This window comes from Trichomycterus rosablanca, chromosome 3, assembly GCF_030014385.1.
Source record: "Trichomycterus rosablanca isolate fTriRos1 chromosome 3, fTriRos1.hap1, whole genome shotgun sequence".
NCBI classification, from domain to species: Eukaryota; Metazoa; Chordata; class Actinopteri; order Siluriformes; family Trichomycteridae; genus Trichomycterus; species Trichomycterus rosablanca.
In genome coordinates this window covers 50122155-50144120 of record NC_085990.1, presented here as the reverse complement: position 1 = coordinate 50144120, position 21966 = coordinate 50122155, and the positions used below count along the sequence as shown (strand labels likewise).

General features: G+C 36.1%; 1 protein-coding gene across 2 annotated transcripts in view; it reads left to right on the top strand.

Annotated features, from left to right (window-relative positions):
* The window catches only part of cpne3 (copine III), a 41559-nt gene that overhangs the window by 4353 nt on the left and 15240 nt on the right, over positions 1–21966 (top strand). For both annotated transcript variants that reach the window (XM_062991417.1, XM_062991418.1), the window contains exons 2-14: positions 269–409; positions 520–699; positions 7542–7616; positions 8917–8988; positions 9200–9280; positions 9428–9517; positions 12559–12657; positions 13082–13168; positions 13877–13936; positions 14897–15030; positions 17685–17739; positions 18186–18237; positions 18347–18480. In XM_062991417.1, the coding sequence (XP_062847487.1) occupies positions 278–409; positions 520–699; positions 7542–7616; positions 8917–8988; positions 9200–9280; positions 9428–9517; positions 12559–12657; positions 13082–13168; positions 13877–13936; positions 14897–15030; positions 17685–17739; positions 18186–18237; positions 18347–18480 (1251 nt within the window). In that variant the 5' untranslated portion in view covers positions 269–277. The remainder of the gene's footprint in view (positions 1–268; positions 410–519; positions 700–7541; positions 7617–8916; positions 8989–9199; positions 9281–9427; positions 9518–12558; positions 12658–13081; positions 13169–13876; positions 13937–14896; positions 15031–17684; positions 17740–18185; positions 18238–18346; positions 18481–21966) is intronic.

Below are 21966 nucleotides of genomic sequence, written 5' to 3'. Positions count from 1 at the left end.
GTTTTAAGGTAACGCTGGACCAAAGTAAACACACAAAAATACCTATATACCTCGTATCGAATCTCGGCTCTGCCTGCCGGCTGAGGCTGAGCGGCCACACGAACAACGATTGGCCTGTTGTTCAGATAGGGGCGGGATTAAGCCGGATGGGGACTCTCTCTCAGACTAGTTTTAGTGAGAGGATGATCGACAGGCAGAAATTGGATGCGCTAAAGTGGGAGAAAAAGGGGGAAAAAAAACCTATATAATATTGTTTGCCTTTTTTCAGCTTTCCTAAATGGCGACGCAGTGTGTAACCAAAGTGGAGCTGACCGTCTCCTGTGAACACCTACTGGACATGGATGTGGGCTCCAAGTCTGACCCTTTGTGTGTCCTGCAAATGAACTCATCTGGAACCCACTGGTTTGAGGTCAGTATTTATGACCTGGCATGGCAGGCTAAGGTTAGATATCAACAGGACAGTTTTACTGTTCATCTGTTTAACAATTCATCTGAAAGGAAATGTGTTTGGCTTGTCAGGTGGGCCGCACAGAGAAAATTCAGAATTGTCTGAATCCAAAGTTTTCCAAAAAGCTGCTGGTTGATTATCACTTCGAGCTGGTGCAGAAGCTCAAGTTCGGCATTTATGATATAGACAACAAAACCGTCGAACTGAGTGATGACGACTTCCTTGGAGAGCTGGAGTGCACTTTGGGACAGGTGAGCAAGTTTTAATTTTCATCAACCGCTTCATCCTGGTCAGGGTCACAGTGAGTGAAAACACTGGAGCTTCAAGGCAGGGACAGATGAGACATGGCTGCAGTACATTGCACCGCAACCCCCCCATCCTGTCCCAGACATAGCCAGTCATGTCTGTGTAGATGCCTGGCTGGCCAATAGCACCACTGAGATTTGAGCTCAGATCACAGCAGTGGTGCCCCAGGTGAAAAGGTATTCATAGTATTTCCAGCTACTTTAAAATGTTTGTGGTTTGTGAGGGTCTCTTGATTGATAAATGGGGAACATGGGGTGACAACGTGTACTCAGCAACAGATGGGCTACAGTCAGTACTTGTTTACTCACAGATCTTATCTGAATGGTAGTTAAAGCTTAAAAAGTAATTAATGAATAAAATGATGATAAAAAATAGACTTGGACTAAAGATTCAAGTCCATAACTGATAATAAATAGGGAGCTTGTTTGTGGGTTAATTCCACACTTTGTAGAAACTTTGTAGTTTCTGCTGTGTAGAAAATCTTTGCAGAATCTTACAGAAGAGATTCCCAGGTAGAGAGGTCTGGGTTCTTTCTGTCTGAAGTTTGCATGTTCTCCCAGTGTCTGCATTGGAAGCTTCGGTTTCCACCCACAGTACAAAGACGTCCGATCAGGCCAATTGGAGATGCACATTTTGGTCACATTTACCTTTCCTCCAGATGTCACCCTCTCAAAAAAACTATTCTAAATTTAAAAAGATATACATACTGAATGTTCCTTTGGTCACAAATATGAAGAATCCATTATTCGCTTATTTTGGGACTGCACATTTCGTTCAGTCTTGGATTGACTTAAATAATTTTATTAATAGGAAAATAACCATAATTTTACATTAAAATTTGAATTAATTCTCTTTGGGCATCTCCAAAACTGCAGCTCTTGTGGGGTGACTCGTGTCTACTGCCGAAAAACGCCAACACTGGGCACATGAGCATCAGAACTGGACCACGGAGCAATGGAAGAAGGTGGCCTGGTCTGATGAATCATGCTTTCTTTTATATTACGTGGATGGTCGGGTGCGTGTGTGTCGCTTACCTGGGGAACACACGGCACCAGGATGCACAAAGTTGACCAGAGTTTGATACTCAGTCTTAGACTGCTATCACATGCTCAGTTATACTACATTGAGGGCCCGAACAGTGTATGTTCTAAAAAAAAAATCGAAGTGTAAAAACTAGGGCTGTCACACGATTAAATTTTTTAATCGCGATTAAAGAACAAAATTAATCGAGATTAATCGAGATTAAAAGTTTTTTATCGTGTGACAGCCCTAATATATATGTATTCATCTCAGTTAATCGCAAACTAATAATTAAGCAACATTTGAACAGTTATGCACATTGTTGTTGCAAGAACGTGTTTACCAATAAAACATTCATAAAATATGATAGAATTATTAAATCTAAATTCATTGTAGAAAGCACATTATCTGACAAAAGTGAGGATCTTTTCCTGTTCATGACCCTGACACTGAAAACAGGTGCACCAACCATCATGTTTTGATCTAATATTAGGCATCAATAAAGCATCAAAACACAGATATGATTATTTCATAGATCTATTAAGAAAACCCTTTAATACTGTGCAGAAAGAATACAGGGAAATACTGTTCTACATTACCATTTAAACACCTATAAATACCTGAAACAGTCAAGTTAGCAAACATTATCTATAAGTAATTGACTGTAGCTATAAAAAAAGTGTTAATTAAAACAGTCCATGTAAACGCTTAGTCCATATAAATATCAGATACGAATGTGTTTTTAGAAAACTACAAACATCACAAATATAAATCATGTTTATAACCATGTGATAGAATAACCTGAATAAACTGTAGAGATGAAACATCACAAATATAAATCATGTTTATAACCATGTGATAGAATAACCTGAATGAACTGTAGAGATGAAACATCACAAATATAAATCATGTTTATAACCATGTGATAGAATAACCTGAATGAACTGTAGAGATGAAACATCACAAATATAAATCATGTTTATAACCATGTGATAGAATAACCTGAATGAACTGTAGAGATGAAACATCACAAATATAAATCATGTTTATAACCATGTGATAGAATAACCTGAATGAACTGTAGAGATGAAACATCACAAATATAAATCATGTTTATAACCATGTGATAGAATAACCTGAATAAACTGTAGAGATGAAACATCACACATATAAATCATGTATATAACCATGTGATAGAATAACCTGAATAAACTGTAGAGATGAAACATCACAAATATAAATCATGTTTATAACCATGTGATAGAATAACCTGAATAAACTGTAGAGATGAAACATCACAAATATAAATCATGTATATAACCATGTGATAGAATAACCTGAATAAACTGTAGAGATGAAACATCACAAATATAAATCATGTTTATAACCATGTGATAGAATAACCTGAATGAACTGTAGAGATGAAACATCACAAATATAAATCATGTTTATAACCATGTGATAGAATAACCTGAATGAACTGTAGAGATGAAACATCACAAATATAAATCATGTATATAACCATGTGATAGAATAACCTGAATGAACTGTAGAGATGAAACATCACAAATATAAATCATGTTTATAACCATGTGATAGAATAACCTGAATAAACTGTAGAGATGAAACATCACAAATATAAATCATGTTTATAACCATGTGATAGAATAACCTGAATGAACTGTAGAGATGAAACATCACAAATATAAATCATGTTTATAACCATGTGATAGAATAACCTGAATGAACTGTAGAGATGAAACATCACAAATATAAATCATGTTTATAACCATGTGATAGAATAACCTGAATAAACTGTAGAGATGAAACATCACAAATATAAATCATGTTTATAACCATGTGATAGAATAACCTGAATGAACTGTAGAGATGAAACATCACAAATATAAATCATGTTTATAACCATGTGATAGAATAACCTGAATAAACTGTAGAGATGAAACATCACAAATATAAATCATGTTTATAACCATGTGATAGAATAACCTGAATGAACTGTAGAGATGAAACATCACAAATATAAATCATGTTTATAACCATGTGATAGAATAACCTGAATGAACTGTAGAGATGAAACATCACAAATATAAATCATGTATATAACCATGTGATAGAATAACCTGAATGAACTGTAGAGATGAAACATCACAAATATAAATCATGTTTATAACCATGTGATAGAATAACCTGAATAAACTGTAGAGATGAAACATCACAAATATAAATCATGTTTATAACCATGTGATAGAATAACCTGAATGAACTGTAGAGATGAAACATCACAAATATAAATCATGTATATAACCATGTGATAGAATAACCTGAATGAACTGTAGAGATGAAACATCACAAATATAAATCATGTTTATAACCATGTGATAGAATAACCTGAATAAACTGTAGAGATGAAACATCACAAATATAAATCATGTATATAACCATGTGATAGAATAACCTGAATAAACTGTAGAGATGAAACATCACAAATATAAATCATGTATATAACCATGTGATAGAATAACCTGAATAAATTGTAGAGATGAAACATCACAAATATAAATCATGTTTATAACCATGTGATAGAATAACCTGAATAAACTGTAGAGATGAAACATCACAAATATAAATCATGTTTATAACCATGTGATAGAATAACCTGAATGAACTGTAGAGATGAAACATCACAAATATAAATCATGTTTATAACCATGTGATAGAATAACCTGAATAAACTGTAGAGATGAAACATCACAAATATAAATCATGTATATAACCATGTGATAGAATAACCTGAATAAACTGTAGAGATGAAACATCACAAATATAAATCATGTATATAACCATGTGATAGAATAACCTGAATGAACTGTAGAGATGAAACATCACAAATATAAATCATGTATATAACCATGTGATAGAATAACCTGAATAAACTGTAGAGATGAAACATCACAAATATAAATCATGTTTATAACCATGTGATAGAATAACCTGAATGAACTGTAGAGATGAAACATCACAAATATAAATCATGTTTATAACCATGTGATAGAATAACCTGAATAAACTGTAGAGATGAAACATCACAAATATAAATCATGTTTATAACCATGTGATAGAATAACCTGAATGAACTGTAGAGATGAAACATCACAAATATAAATCATGTTTATAACCATGTGATAGAATAACCTGAATGAACTGTAGAGATGAAACATCACAAATATAAATCATGTATATAACCATGTGATAGAATAACCTGAATAAACTGTAGAGATGAAACATCACAAATATAAATCATGTTTATAACCATGTGATAGAATAACCTGAATAAACTGTAGAGATGAAACATCACAAATATAAATCATGTTTATAACCATGTGATAGAATAACCTGAATGAACTGTAGAGATGAAACATCACAAATATAAATCATGTATATAACCATGTGATAGAATAACCTGAATGAACTGTAGAGATGAAACATCACAAATATAAATCATGTTTATAACCATGTGATAGAATAACCTGAATGAACTGTAGAGATGAAACATCACAAATATAAATCATGTTTATAACCATGTGATAGAATAACCTGAATAAACTGTAGAGATGAAACATCACAAATATAAATCATGTTTATAACCATGTGATAGAATAACCTGAATAAACTGTAGAGATGAAACATCACAAATATAAATCATGTTTATAACCATGTGATAGAATAACCTGAATGAACTGTAGAGATGAAACATCACAAATATAAATCATGTTTATAACCATGTGATAGAATAACCTGAATGAACTGTAGAGATGAAACATCACAAATATAAATCATGTTTATAACCATGTGATAGAATAACCTGAATAAACTGTAGAGATGAAACATCACAAATATAAATCATGTTTATAACCATGTGATAGAATAACCTGAATAAACTGTAGAGATGAAACATCACAAATATAAATCATGTATATAACCATGTGATAGAATAACCTGAATGAACTGTAGAGATGAAACATCACAAATATAAATCATGTTTATAACCATGTGATAGAATAACCTGAATAAACTGTAGAGATGAAACATCACAAATATAAATCATGTTTATAACCATGTGATAGAATAACCTGAATGAACTGTAGAGATGAAACATCACAAATATAAATCATGTTTATAACCATGTGATAGAATAACCTGAATGAACTGTAGAGATGAAACATCACAAATATAAATCATGTTTATAACCATGTGATAGAATAACCTGAATGAACTGTAGAGATGAAACATCACAAATATAAATCATGTTTATAACCATGTGATAGAATAACCTGAATGAACTGTAGAGATGAAACATCACAAATATAAATCATGTTTATAACCATGTGATAGAATAACCTGAATGAACTGTAGAGATGAAACATCACAAATATAAATCATGTATATAACCATGTGATAGAATAACCTGAATGAACTGTAGAGATGAAACATCACAAATATAAATCATGTTTATAACCATGTGATAGAATAACCTGAATGAACTGTAGAGATGAAACATCACAAATATAAATCATGTTTATAACCATGTGATAGAATAACCTGAATAAACTGTAGAGATGAAACATCACAAATATAAATCATGTTTATAACCATGTGATAGAATAACCTGAATAAACTGTAGAGATGAAACATCACAAATATAAATCATGTTTATAACCATGTGATAGAATAACCTGAATGAACTGTAGAGATGAAACATCACAAATATAAATCATGTTTATAACCATGTGATAGAATAACCTGAATGAACTGTAGAGATGAAACATCACAAATATAAATCATGTTTATAACCATGTGATAGAATAACCTGAATAAACTGTAGAGATGAAACATCACAAATATAAATCATGTTTATAACCATGTGATAGAATAACCTGAATAAACTGTAGAGATGAAACATCACAAATATAAATCATGTATATAACCATGTGATAGAATAACCTGAATGAACTGTAGAGATGAAACATCACAAATATAAATCATGTTTATAACCATGTGATAGAATAACCTGAATAAACTGTAGAGATGAAACATCACAAATATAAATCATGTTTATAACCATGTGATAGAATAACCTGAATGAACTGTAGAGATGAAACATCACAAATATAAATCATGTTTATAACCATGTGATAGAATAACCTGAATGAACTGTAGAGATGAAACATCACAAATATAAATCATGTTTATAACCATGTGATAGAATAACCTGAATGAACTGTAGAGATGAAACATCACAAATATAAATCATGTTTATAACCATGTGATAGAATAACCTGAATGAACTGTAGAGATGAAACATCACACAGAGTTTCACTTTTTACCTGAGGGGGAGGAGGCGGAGCTACACGGTTTTGATGGACAGCTCTAGCAACCAATGGAAATACTCGTTACAAAGCTCGCGTGATTTCATTCATCTTTTCATCAACACGTAAAAAAAGTGAAAACCGCTAAAAGTAGTTTATCATCGGACAGTTCATGCGCTTTACATCCTAATTCATCTGAAATACAGTTCATTACCACAGAGACACACATGTATGTGGCACAAACAGCCAAATAAAAACAGTTAGATTAAACATTTTAATCTTGATTAAAATTTGATGTTAATTAACGCGATTAACGACAGCCCTAGTAAAAACACGTACTAGTCTTTCAGATATTTTACCTGAGTCGTTTTTTTCTCTAGATTGTTTCCAGTGGGAAGCTGACCAGACCGCTTATCTTAAAGAACAAAAAACCAGCAGGAAAAGGAACCATTACTGTGAGTGATATTTATTATACTTGTATTTACTCCATGATTATGAAAAAAGACAGTTAAGATGTTTTGCCTTTGTAAGTACTGTGGTTGCAGGTTGAATAATAGCACACAATGGGTGTGTTCGAAAAGCTAGCTCTCTCTCTACACAGACGCATTTTACGTCATCCTACGCGTGCTGTTCGAAATCCTAGATGCCTTAATCAGCTGTCTAGTAAGGCAACTTAAAATTGAGAACGAGAACGAGTGAGAATCGGAAGCGTCCTTAGTGATCAAGGCAATCCCAGCATTCAGTGCGGCAGCTCTTCTCTCACAAAAAAAAACAAAAAAAACATGGCTGACGGTGCGGAGAAACCATTATTTTTAAACGTAAATAAATTATTATTGATTTTTAACTTGTATAAACTTGCACAAGTGTTTTTATTTGCAAGTTCGGGCTTGTCAGCGAATGTAACCGTTATTGGTACACGAAGGGAGATGTTAGTTGACATGCTAGTGCGCTGTGCCACCCCATCCCACTGGTTTAAATGGCATGATGCTAACTGTTAGCTTAGTATGCGAAACCCGATGGAATCGCTGTCTAAGTAGCGCGTTCGAATAACCTGACTTATAAGTCAATGACTTATTAGAATCCTCTCTACTGAGGCAGCTGCCTATGCAGGCAGTAAGACAGCAAGGTTTTCGAACACACACATGGACACAGCGAGAAGGTCCTGGGTTCGATCCCCAGGCGGGGCGGTCCGGGTCCTTTCTGTGTGGAGTTTGCATGTTCTCCCCGTGTCCGCGTGGGTTTCCTCCAGGTGCTCCGGGTTCCTCACACAGTCCAAAGACGTGCAGGTGAGGTGAACTGGAGATGCAAAATTGTCCATGACTGTGTTCGATATAACCTTGTGAACTGATGAATCTTGTGTAATGAGTAACTAACGTTCCTGTCATGAATGTAACCAAAGTGTAAAACATGACGTTAAAATCCTAATAAACAAACAAGAGAACTAGATTAATAATCATTTTATTTAATCTCAGAATTATGTTAATGTATGTAATCAAAATCGCTTGTATTTATAATAAATATCTTTCTCTGTGTACCACGACATCTTGTGTATTAAAATTGTGAAATAAAGTAATTAAGTTTCAAGAAAATTGATCTGATTTATGCTCAGTACGTATTAATAAACATCTAATGTGATGCAGTATTTTGAACTTTTCATGTTCATTAGCAGAATACTGCTTTGTGAATACTGGTGTAAGCTGACGATTTCTTAGTTTCATTTGTTTTTGTCCAGCTGATGTTTTTGTCTTGTTATAGATAATGGCAGAAGAAATTAAGGACAACAGAGTGGTCAATTTTGAAGCACAGGCCAGAAAACTGGATAATAAGGTAGGACTTTAAATACATACAAAAGCAGCGTTTTGTCATTTGTGTGTTCTTTTAACATCCATTTAAACCACTTATATTTTTATTGGTTGTTTAACTTGATAAACTACCAAATCCATTTTATTTTTTATAAAAAACATGAAGCTTCAACTAAAAGATTTACATTTTTGTTATTGAACTTTTATTTAAAAGTAACTGTATGGTATAATTGCAGGATTTCTTCGGAAAGTCTGACCCTTACCTGGAGTTTTACAGGCAGAATGAGTCAGGATGGCAGCTCGCCCACAGAACTGAGGTATGAATCATCATACTAGTTAATCCGCATGTAAACATTTTATTTCATAATGATGAAACTGTTTCTGTTAATGTTTAATGTTTAAGAAAAGCAGCCTCTCTCCACCTAATAAAAATCCACACCCACCTTTCTTCTATCATCTGAAAGGTGGTGAAGAACAACCTTAACCCCTGCTGGAGACCTTTCAAAATCCCTCTGCAGTCTCTCTGCGGAGGAGACATGGACAAACCCATCAAGGTAACGTTTCATTTCACTAGCAAAGCACGGTACGTTTTTGTAAACTCAGCAAACCATGTCTTCATGGACCTTGGCTTTGTGCACTGGGCTGCAGTCAAACTGTCATCAGAAAGTTGGAAGCGTTTTAATTAAGATTTGATAAACTCTTTAGTAGTAGGTGAACTTAATAATAATAATAATAATAATAATTAGGGCTCGACTTTTTCACAGGAAAATGTGCTTAATTTCATGGACCTCATTTTTCAAAAATCACAGATTTCACAGATTATTACATTTTCACATTTTACAGCACTCATTAAATGACACTCATAAATTAAATGATAAAATAAAAAAAGCTACAAAACACATCACAGCTACCTTAATAGTTGAATGTAAACCTAAAACATCCAGAGACGGTCTCAAATACAAAAAATAACTCGGCCGTGTTTTGACCCCCAACCCTGCGTGTTTTTAGCTGCTTTACGCTTCGACATCTTGGACATTTTGACTAAACGATTGCTAACTGAATTGCCGTAGGATTGTTAGTGTAAGAGACTTTTCTGTGGTGTGCTGACTAGGGATGTAACGATACAATTTTCCCATGATGCAATGCGATTCACAATACTTGTGAATGTTTTTCCCCAGTTTTTTAAACAAAATTAAATTGATGACAAATTAGTCAAAAAAGTTTCCTTTTATTATTTCTCTTAAAAAATAAAATACTGTATTTGTGCTTATTTTTTATTTATCTAAATAATGAGTGTCCTTTTATTTCTGAGGTACAAACTATGCAAAACAATGCGGCACATTTCCCTTATTCGCTTGTTAGGTGTGACGTCACGCGTCATTTCCGGGGCCAAACGAACCTAATCGCAAACGCAAACAACTATGGCTAAACCTGTAAACCTTTTTATATATATATTGTAAGATCCATATTGCACTAATTGTAATGATCTATGTTTATTGTCATAAATATTTTCTGTTTGCTTAAAGAATACTTATTTGAGGTGACTTGGTATTTCAGCTATTGATGATTTTTCCTGGTAATCAGTGTATGCTGTTATTCATTAGTCCTCTTCGGTGGAGCCTGCGGGGGGCAGAATTGTACAGACTCTATATACTGACAATATTTATCAAATATACGGAAAGAAAGAGGACGTGGAGCAACAGATTTATGATCGTAGTTTTGTTTGTTATACGCCAATTGCGAACATAGTGAGTTTTTATAAGAAACTTGGATTAACGGATGAGTCAATGTAAGAAGAAAGTTAAAATAAATTCTGTTTGTGGAAAACTTAAGGAACTCGTGTTGCTGTCGTTGGAAATTGGATTTACAAACATTACCCGAGTCATAAATGTCTAGTCCTTCTCAATAGCGGTCTGGACGAGAAAAGGTCTTATTATATACATATATTATATATATATTAGAAACATACATTAAGATACAAATAAGACAAGATGTGCAGTACACTAGTGCACTTCAGGTAATCAGAATATCATGAAAAGTTCATGTCATTATTTCATTTCATGTCGCGGTCATATTTTTAATTCATTACATGAAAACTGACATTTCTAACTCTTTGGTTTTACTTTTAATCAGTATAGCTTATAGCTTATATAGTAAAAATCCAGAATCTCACATTATTATATGAAATAAAATAAAAAAGCTTGAAACACGTGTAATGAATATACAAAGACAGTTTACCTTTTTACATTGAATTATGAACAAAAATATTACTTCATGATATCTAATCGCAAGGAAAGCGGTAAAAAGACAGTTGGGTAGTTTTTTTTCGACTCGGACCTGTTGAAGCAGTACGGCACACAGCACTGTGGCATATTGAAAATACGAGGGACTCAGCCAACTTGGACCCGGATGTGACATATCATACGGTCGACACGTCACCACTTAACAAGCGGATTGTGAGAAAAAAAACTGAAATGAAATAAATCCCACATTAAATAAATAAATGAAAGAAAGTTTCCTCACATTAATACATTTGGCTGGAAAATTCCGAACCCGGCAACCCTGTAGTGACGTCAACCAGGCGAGATGAATAGCGCCAGCGCCCTCTGCTGTTTAAAGTGAATATCGATTCATTATACATGTAAACCCATTTGAATCGTTACACACGTGAATTGATTTTTAACTGTCTTGTGGTGCATCGTTACATCCCCAGTGCTGACAGTGTTTGACGTATGTTTATATATTGGGAGCATTTTGTCTCTTTGGGAATTCCATAATCAATGGAAAATTGTGCTTCACTACGCATGTGATCATCTCTGTGTAGTCTGTGCTGAACAAGCCAGTAAAGTATTTCTGCTTCTGATAGTTTGTCTATGTACAGTTTATTTCTGTCTTTGTAAACTCATCAAACTCTAATGACGCTCGGTTACACTCGTACGCCTCATAGTGCAAATTAACCAGCAAACGTGAGGCACTCGAACGCTACGTGAATGAAAAACATTCAATAGTTAAACACAGTCACCCAGGTGGTGCAGCGGGATATTCCGCTAGCACACCAGCGCCGAGATTCTGAACTTTTCGGTTTGAAACTCGGCTAGAAATTATCTAGCGGGCAGTGCCTGCAGCAGACACGTTTCTGCTAGGGCGGGATGACCGGACTATGTGGATGGGATCTTCAAACGCCGTGTAAGGTCCCTGATTAGCAGATAGAGGCGCCTGTGCAGAATGCATGGGTGAAAAAGGGTTCCGCTAAGGGCTGTGCGCGGGTCGGTAGAGGCTTGAGCAGCAATATACCCACCTCTACTGCAGCGGAAGACAAATTGACTACACTAAATTGGGATAAAATAGGAGAAAAAGCAGAAATAAAATAGAAAAAAAATTGTTAAACACAAACCATACATTTAAAATTTAAAATTTCACAGCAAATTGCATATTACACGGTCTGTGACGCGATTTTTACAGCCATGAATTAAGTAGGGCCTTAATAATAAGATAGAACATTCATGTACTTATATAGTAGTAGATTTGGCTCTGTTTATAATTTAGCGATGGAAAGTAATTTGGACTATTACACTTTTGTTTTTTGCCTCTGCAGGTGGAGTGTTACGACTATGACAATGATGGGTCACATGACCTTATTGGAATTTTTGAAACAAATATGAAGCGACTGCAGGAGGCGACGCGTGTTTCCCCAGTGAGTGCTTTACGATCCTCTTTCTTTGTTCACATGATTTACAGATTTGGGCGGTACAGTATCTGGGCAGTACAGTGACATGACTTACATTCCTGTTTGCAATACTGGTAGAAATGAGAAGCATAATTTAAGTGACTGTAGAATATTAAACCATGAGTTCCAACATTTGTATTTATTTGTCTGTATTGTCGACTTTAATTACTGAGAAGCACACCAACTAAAACATTATCCTTAAAAATGTATAGTGACATTTGCTTTTAAACATAAAATTATCAAGTACAAATGCATTATTTTGATGCATTATTGGCAAAATTGTTGTCATAAATACATGTCATTTTAATTTTGGGAAATAACTTGATTAGCCTTTATCATGCAGTCCTTTGTATAGCTGTTTATCTGTACAATGTTGTGTTATGTCCTGCAGGCAGAGTTTGATTGTATTAACATAAAGAAGAAGCAGAAAAAGAAGAATTATAAAAACTCTGGGGTTGTGAGTGTAAAACTTTGCCAGGTATTGTATCCATACCATCTCTTATGTTCTTTACATTATGTCAATAGATAGTTGGGACATTTTGTAACATCCCATAAACTAATCTGTGGCTTATATACAGTATATATCGATCAGGCACAACATTATAACCACCTTCCTAATATTGTGTTGGTCCCCCTTTTGCTGCCCCATACACAACAAACTGCTCTGTGCTGCTCTGTGTATTCTGACACCTTTCTATCAGAACCAGCATGAACTTCTTCAGCAGTTTGATCTACAGTAGCTCGTCTGTTGGATCGGACCACACGGGCCAGCCTTCGCTCCCCACGTTCATCAGTGAGCCCTGGCCGCCCATGACCCTGTCTCTGGTTTACCACTGTTCCTTCCTTGGACCACTTTTGATAGATACTGACCACTGCAGACCGGGAACACCCCACAAGAGCTGCAGTTTTGGAGATGCTCTGACCCAGTCGGTTAGCCATCACAGTTTGGCCCTCGTCAAACTCGCTCAGATCCTCACGCTCGCCCATTTTTCCTGCTTCTAACATCAACTTTGAGGATAAAATGTTCACTTGTTGTGTAATATATCCCCCCACTAACAGGTGCCGTGATGAAGAGATAATCAGTGTTATTCACTTCACCTGTCAGTGGTTATAATATTATGCCTAGTTGGTGTGTGTATGTATATACTGTATATATCAGTTTTTAAAACTCTGTTTCCTTGATTAGGTTGTGAGAGAGTACACATTCTTGGATTACATCATGGGTGGCTGCGAGATCAATTTTACTGTAAGTGTAAAGTTTTCCTTTATTGAAGTCAGTTCCACCAGAGTGTGTTTGTGATTGTCATGGACTAAAATTAATGCTTTTTGTGGGACGTAAATCTGTGACACTGTTTGCATCTATATTTTCTTTAAGCCGTTAAATACTTTATAAAAATGCATAAAAGTTTGGGTATTCCTTTGTTGTGTTGTGTTCCTGTGTATTATAAAAGAAGCACCTACATCCTGTAGTTCATACATCATGAGAGCAGTTCAAGCCTAGTGGGTAGGGTACTGGACTAGTAATCAAAAGGTCACTGGGTCAAGCCTCACCACTGCCAGGTTGCCACTGTTGGACCCTTGAGCAAGGCCCTTAACCCTCAATTGCTTAGACTGTATACTGTCACAGTACTGTACGTCACTTTGGATAAAAGCGTCTGCTAAATGCAGAATAATGTAAATGTAAATGAGTGTAGGTCCTGGGTTTTGCTGTTTGGAAGCTGATCTGGTGCTGTAACCACATTCCTGTAATCAGAATAATAAAGCATGACACACCCACTGTTATGTAATACAATTTGGAGTTGTTTTGCTTTGTCTTTTGTTAATTATTTGTTGCTGGAAAAAGCGATCTTTGCATTGTCCATGGCTGCAATGAATGCACATGTTTTTTTTCAACCGACTAAGACATTCAGCACAGAAAAGTGCAGTGATTGGACTATTGTGAAACCTAAAAATAAAAAGATAGAGATGGATATGAGGCGCTGACTTTTAGGGAGCAGGAGTTTAAAGTAACAATAAAAAAAATACTTAGATTAGATTCAAAAAATACTTCAAAAATACTTCAACGCAATGCAAATATATTAGTCAAAGTTCTGCAAAGTTTACTTTGTCTTCAGTTGGGAAATTTCATTAAGAATCTGTTGATTGCAGCAAATGCAGTTGCAACACAGATAAAAGTGATGCCATCGTGGCTCGTTCTCTGTTGTAGGTTGGAGTGGACTTCACTGGATCAAATAGGGACCCAAGATCTCCTGACTCCTTGCACTACATCAGTCCTACTGGGGTGAACGAGTACCTTTCTGCCATCTGGTCTGTTGGTCTGGTGATTCAGGACTATGACAGGTAAAAGTAGCAAGTAATAAAGTTTCAGTGTCAGATAATTAATTACGGACGTTGCAAACCTGATAAAGTAGGACTGTCACTGTTTGGATTTTTTCCAATCAAGGTAACCACATTGGAGATTTCAGTTGTTCAGTTGTTATTTTGTGTTATAACAAATCCTGCCATCAGTGCTACGATTATTTATCTTATTTACAAGCCAGCATTTGTGAATCGAAGCATGAAGCCATTATTAACACAATTTACATTATGGACAGTTTATATTTTCTTTAAAATTATGCTCACAAAATACTGTTGGCTGTCAAAATGGTTTCGAGGCAATTCAGGCATTAGGACAGACATAGCAGCAGTGTTAATTTTGACAGCAAATTTTGATTTAGTTTTAGTCATAGTCTTTTGACTAAAATGTAATTTAGTTTTAGTCATAATTTAGTCATCTGAATTGTTTTAGTTTTAGTCTAGTTTTAGTCGACTAATTATCATATCATTGTTTGTTTGTTTGTTTGTTTATTAGGATTTTAACGTCATGTTTTTACACATTGGTTACATTCATGACAGGAACGGTAGTTACTCATTACACAAGATTCATCAGTTCACAAGGTTATATCGAACACAGTCATTCACAAAATTAGTATCTTCAATTCACCTCACTTGCACGTCTTTGGACTGTGGTAGGAAACCGGAGCACCCGGAGGAAACTCACGCTGACACGGGGAGAACATGCAAACTCCACACAGAAAGGACCCGGACCGCCCCACCTGGGGATCGAACCCAGGACCTTCTTGCTGTGAGGCGACAGCGATACCCACTTAGCCACAGTGCCGCCCTAAAATAAATATAAAGGGTGTAAAATGTAAATGCTTTGTCATCAGTTCCCTTAAATTATTTAAGTCATTATATACACTTACACAAAATGAAACATTTTTAACCAGTTATGGAATATTATTAATGCTTATTGAGCATAACAATAACAAAATATTAATGACCAGTAGGCTTGCTCTGCCTGAAAAATATATGCATTGTTCATAACAAATTGCATATTACATTCTTTATAAAACTGGGTACTGTAAAAGCAGCTGTGCCGTTATGTTTCCATTATACTGCCAGCGGTGCCAGATGTTCCAGATTTGTTGTGTTTTTACCCGAGATCGTCGCCCCACATGGTTTACACACATCGTCTTGTTTATCACAAATGAGAAACGTGTCCATATATCGACTCTCCTCTTCCTCCCTGTTGACATTGTGGAGTTAATCTAGTTCCATGAGTAAAGAAAGTTTACAGGCTAGTCTGCTCTTCCCGGGTTTAGATCAAATTTGTGCGAGTGTGCTCTTACCGCGGTACCGCAAAAGAGATTAGTACTGATTGGATGGCTACCCGGCTTGTCCCGCCTCTCCACATACGCTAAAGTAGTTCTGATTGGATCTCTTCCTAACTCGTCCCTACCTTCCACAAAACTAAATCAGTTCTGATTGGATGTCGTCCCTGCCAAACATTTTCGTCTCGTTTTTATTCGTTGACGAAAGTGTCGATTCATTTCGTCATAGTTTTTATCTTTTTATGTAGTTTTTATTTAGTCATCGTCTCGTTTTCGTCATGAAAAAAAGGTTCGTTGACGAAAACTATGACGGAAATCATTCGTCAACGAAATTAACACTGCTCAGCAGGAAGCTATTAAGGTTTACAAAATGTTTCTTATACACTTGACACAATTCGGTTATATTATACACGTGGCTGCAGTGAAGATTGTCTCATAAATAATAATAATAACAATATTAATGACAATAATAATAATGATAATAATAATACAGGTGTACAGTACAATAGAATGCTTTTTCACATTTGCCAGCTTGTTTGGAAGCTTGGGTCAGAGCGCAGGGTCAGGCATTGTACGGTTTCCTCCCACAGTCCAAAGACATGCAAGTGAGGTGAATTGGAGACACTAAATTGTCCACGACTGTGTTCGATATAACCTTGTGAACTGATTAATCTTATGTAACGAGTAACGACCGTTCCTGTCATGATTGTAACCAAAGTGTAAAACATGACGTTAAAATCCTAATAAACAAACAAACAAACAGCCATTGTACGGCACCCCTGGAGCTGACGGGGTTAAGGGCCTCGCTCAAGGGCCCAACAGTTGCTGCACAGCAGAGTCAGGATTCAAACCCACTACCTTCTTGGCGACCAGGCTACCACCGTCCCTTAAAAGTAGCTTCTTTTAGCCGGATTCAAACCAGCGACCTACGAATGCCAGCACTATCCAATACAGCGTGGTTTTTAAAATTTTTATCAAGCGACCCACATTTTGTTCATGGTTTTTATTGCGACCCAGTCAACACAAACAAGGCATCAAAACCAAACACAAAATGAAATATACTTCATTAATAAAAATGGTGGCAATCTGGTCCCACTGTGGTTTACAAGATGTAACATAAAGCCATCACAAGGGGGCGTTCATGTGCAAGTTTATTTTGTGTTTGTGCCTGTTAAAAATGGTTAAATTATTATTATTTTTCTCTGTGACCCCTTTTTTTTTTTTAAAAACTCTACATTACAGTTCCCACTCTACCAACTGATTTAGCACATTTATATTCTATTGATGTTATTTCTATTAATAACGTGTCGTTGGTCCAAAATCTGCTTTTGTTTCCTGCAGTGACAAAATGTTTCCAGCTTTTGGATTTGGAGCACAGATTCCCCCAAACTGGCAGGTAAATTTTAACGTATTTTACTTGTAACTTAAGTAAAAAAAAAAACAGTTTAAAATGTTAATCAGTTCTTATTAGCGTTATTATTATAAATCTGATCACATTTCTTCCCACAGGCCATCTCCCTCCTAAATAAATAAATGACTGATAATACAGACCTAAGCATAACAATATTCATCTGCTGCCAATTGATTACACTGTAGTACTCATCCTACATGTTGTGCACTTTACTGTTTTGTAAATATTTCACATGCTGCTAAATTACATATCTGTATATTGCCTGTATATAATCTTATAGTTTGTATAATTTTGTGTTCTTGTGTTTAATGTATACATTGCCTGTACACTGTATTAATACTAGAGAGATACCATCAGCCGGAAACAAATCCCTTGTGTGTATCCACATACTTGGCCAATAAATCTGATTCTGATTCTGATTTGTGTTTAAGGTGTCTCATGAATTCCCTCTCAACTTCAATCCATCGAATCCTTACTGTGCTGGTAAGTAAGGATAGAAGTGTCCAGTGTTGGAAAATCAAGTATATACTCTTTTATTGGCAATAGTAATGATGATTTTGGTGTGTGTGTGTGTGTGTGTGTGCTACTGTAGGAGTAGAGGGCATGGTGGAGGCTTACAGAAAGTGTCTGCCTCAAGTAAAACTTTATGGTCCCACAAATTTTTCTCCCATCATCAGACACGTAAGCGGCTTTGCCCAGCAGGCGCTACGAGATAATAAAGCATCTGTGAGTATCGTATTACATTTCTAATTTACGAGCACTTATCACTAGGGATGTAACGATTCACCACAATACAGCTCTGGTGTGCTGACATTTCTCACTGCTGTGCCGCTGTATGTCTATTTTTGACTGCAGATGCAATTTATTCAGTGTGATGTACGATATATTATACAACAGTAAGTTCCGACCTTACAATCTGATTGGTTGAGAAGCGTTCTAACCGTGCTGATATTGGTGATAACAGCACGGCCTTTTCACACCACAACTGTATTACTCCGCTGACGCGTTGCCAGTAACGACAAACTTCATGCACACACATGCGCACGCAGGCGACACAGACTTTTTTCCCCGACCGCATTTTAAATCCGTTATCTGATACACAATCTAGTGCACTGTGTAGGGAACATAAATCCGTTATCTGATACACAATCTAGTGCACTATGTAGGGAACATAAATCCGTTATCTGATACACAATCTAGCGCACTGTGTAGGGAACATAAATCCGTGATCTGATATACAATCTAGTGCACTGTGTAGGGAACATAAATCCGTTATCTGATATACAATCTAGTGCACTGTGTAGGGAACATAAATCCGTGATCTGATACACAATCTAGTGCACTGTGTAGGGAACATAAATCCGTGATCTGATACACAATCTAGCGCACTGTGTAGGGAACATAAATCCGTGATCTGATATACAATCTAGTGCACTGTGTAGGGAACATAAATCCGTTATCTGATATACAATCTAGCGCACTGTGTAGGGAACATAAATCCGTTATCTGATATACAATCTAGCGCACTGTGTAGGGAACATAAATCCGTTATCTGATACACAATCTAGCGCACTGTGTAGGGAACATAAATCCGTGATCTGATATACAATCTAGTGCACTGTGTAAGGAACATAAATCCGTGATCTGATATACAATCTAGTGCACTGTGTAGGGAACATAAATCCGTTATCTGATATACAATCTAGTGCACTGTGTAGGGAACATAAATTCGTGATCTGATACACAATCTAGCGCACTGTGTAGGGAACATAAATCCGTTATCTGATACACAATCTAGTGCACTGTGTAGGGAACATAAATCCGTGATCTGATACACAATCTAGCGCACTGTGTAGGGAACATAAATCCGTTATCTGATATACAATCTAGCGCACTGTGTAGGGAACATAAATCCGTGATCTGATACACAATCTAGTGCACTGTGTAGGGAACATAAATCCGTGATCTGATATACAATCTAGTGCACTGTGTAGGGAACATAAATCCGTTATCTGATATACAATCTAGTGCACTGTGTAGGGAACATAAATCCGTTATCTGATATACAATCTAGTGCACTGTGTAGGGAACATAAATCCGTGATCTGATACACAATCTAGTGCACTGTGTAGGGAACATAAATCCGTTATCTGATACACAATCTAGTGCACTGTGTAGGGAACATAAATCCGTGATCTGATATACAATCTAGTGCACTGTGTAGGGAACATAAATCCGTGATCTGATACACAATCTAGTGCACTGTGTAGGGAACATAAATCCGCGATCTGATACACAATCTAGTGCACTATGTAGGGAACATAAATCCGTTATCTGATACACAATCTAGCGCACTGTGTAGGGAACATAAATCCGTTATCTGATATACAATCTAGCGCACTGTGTAGGGAACATAAATCCGTGATCTGATACACAATCTAGTGCACTATGTAGGGAACATAAATCCGTTATCTGATACACAATCTAGTGCACTGTGTAGGGAACATAAATCCGTTATCTGATATACAATCTAGTGCACTGTGTAGGGAACATAAATCCGTGATCTGATACACAATCTAGTGCACTATGTAGGGAACATAAATCCGTGATCTGATACACAATCTAGTGCACTATGTAGGGAACATAAATCCGTTATCTGATACACAATCTAGTGCACTGTGTAGGGAACATAAATCCGTTATCTGATATACAATCTAGCGCACTGTGTAGGGAACATAAATCCGTGATCTGATACACAATCTAGTGCACTGTGTAGGGAACATAAATCCGTGATCTGATACACAATCTAGTGCACTATGTAGGGAACATAAATCCGTGATCTGATACACAATCTAGCGCACTGTGTAGGGAACATAAATCCGTTATCTGATATACAATCTAGTGCACTATGTAGGGAACATAAATCCGTGATCTGATACACAATCTAGTGCACTATGTAGGGAACATAAATCCGTTATCTGATACACAATCTAGTGCACTGTGTAGGGAACATAAATCCGTGATCTGATATACAATCTAGCGCACTGTGTAGGGAACATAAATCCGTTATCTGATACACAATCTAGTGCACTATGTAGGGAACATAAATCCGTTATCTGATACACAATCTAGTGCACTATGTAGGGAACATAAATCCGTTATCTGATATACAATCTAGTGCACTGTGTAGGGAACATAAATCCGTTATCTGATACACAATCTAGTGCACTGTGTAGGGAACATAAATCCGTTATCTGATACACAATCTAGTGCACTGTGTAGGGAACATAAATCCGTTATCTGATACACAATCTAGTGCACTATGTAGGGAACATAAATCCGTTATCTGATATACAATCTAGTGCACTATGTAGGGAACATAAATCCGTTATCTGATACACAATCTAGTGCACTATGTAGGGAACATAAATCCGTTATCTGATATACAATCTAGCGCACTGTGTAGGGAACATAAATCCGTTATCTGATACACAATCTAGTGCACTATGTAGGGAACATAAATCCGTTATCTGATATACAATCTAGTGCACTATGTAGGGAACATAAATCCGTTATCTGATACACAATCTAGTGCACTATGTAGGGAACATAAATCCGTTATCTGATATACAATCTAGCGCACTGTGTAGGGAACATAAATCCGTTATCTGATACACAATCTAGTGCACTGTGTAGGGAACATAAATCCGTGATCTGATACACAATCTAGTGCACTATGTAGGGAACATAAATCCGTTATCTGATATACAATCTAGTGCACTGTGTAGGGAACATAAATCCGTTATCTGATATACAATCTAGCGCACTGTGTAGGGAACATAAATCCGTGATCTGATACACAATCTAGTGCACTGTGTAGGGAACATAAATCCGTTATCTGATATACAATCTAGCGCACTGTGTAGGGAACATAAATCCGTTATCTGATATACAATCTAGTGCACTATGTAGGGAACATAAATCCGTTATCTGATATACAATCTAGTGCACTGTGTAGGGAACATAAATCCGTGATCTGATATACAATCTAGTGCACTGTGTAGGAAACATAAATCCGTGATCTGATACACAATCTAGTGCACTGTGTAGGGAACATAAATCCGTTATCTGATACACAATCTAGTGCACTATGTAGGGAACATAAATCCGTTATCTGATATACAATCTAGTGCACTATGTAGGGAACATAAA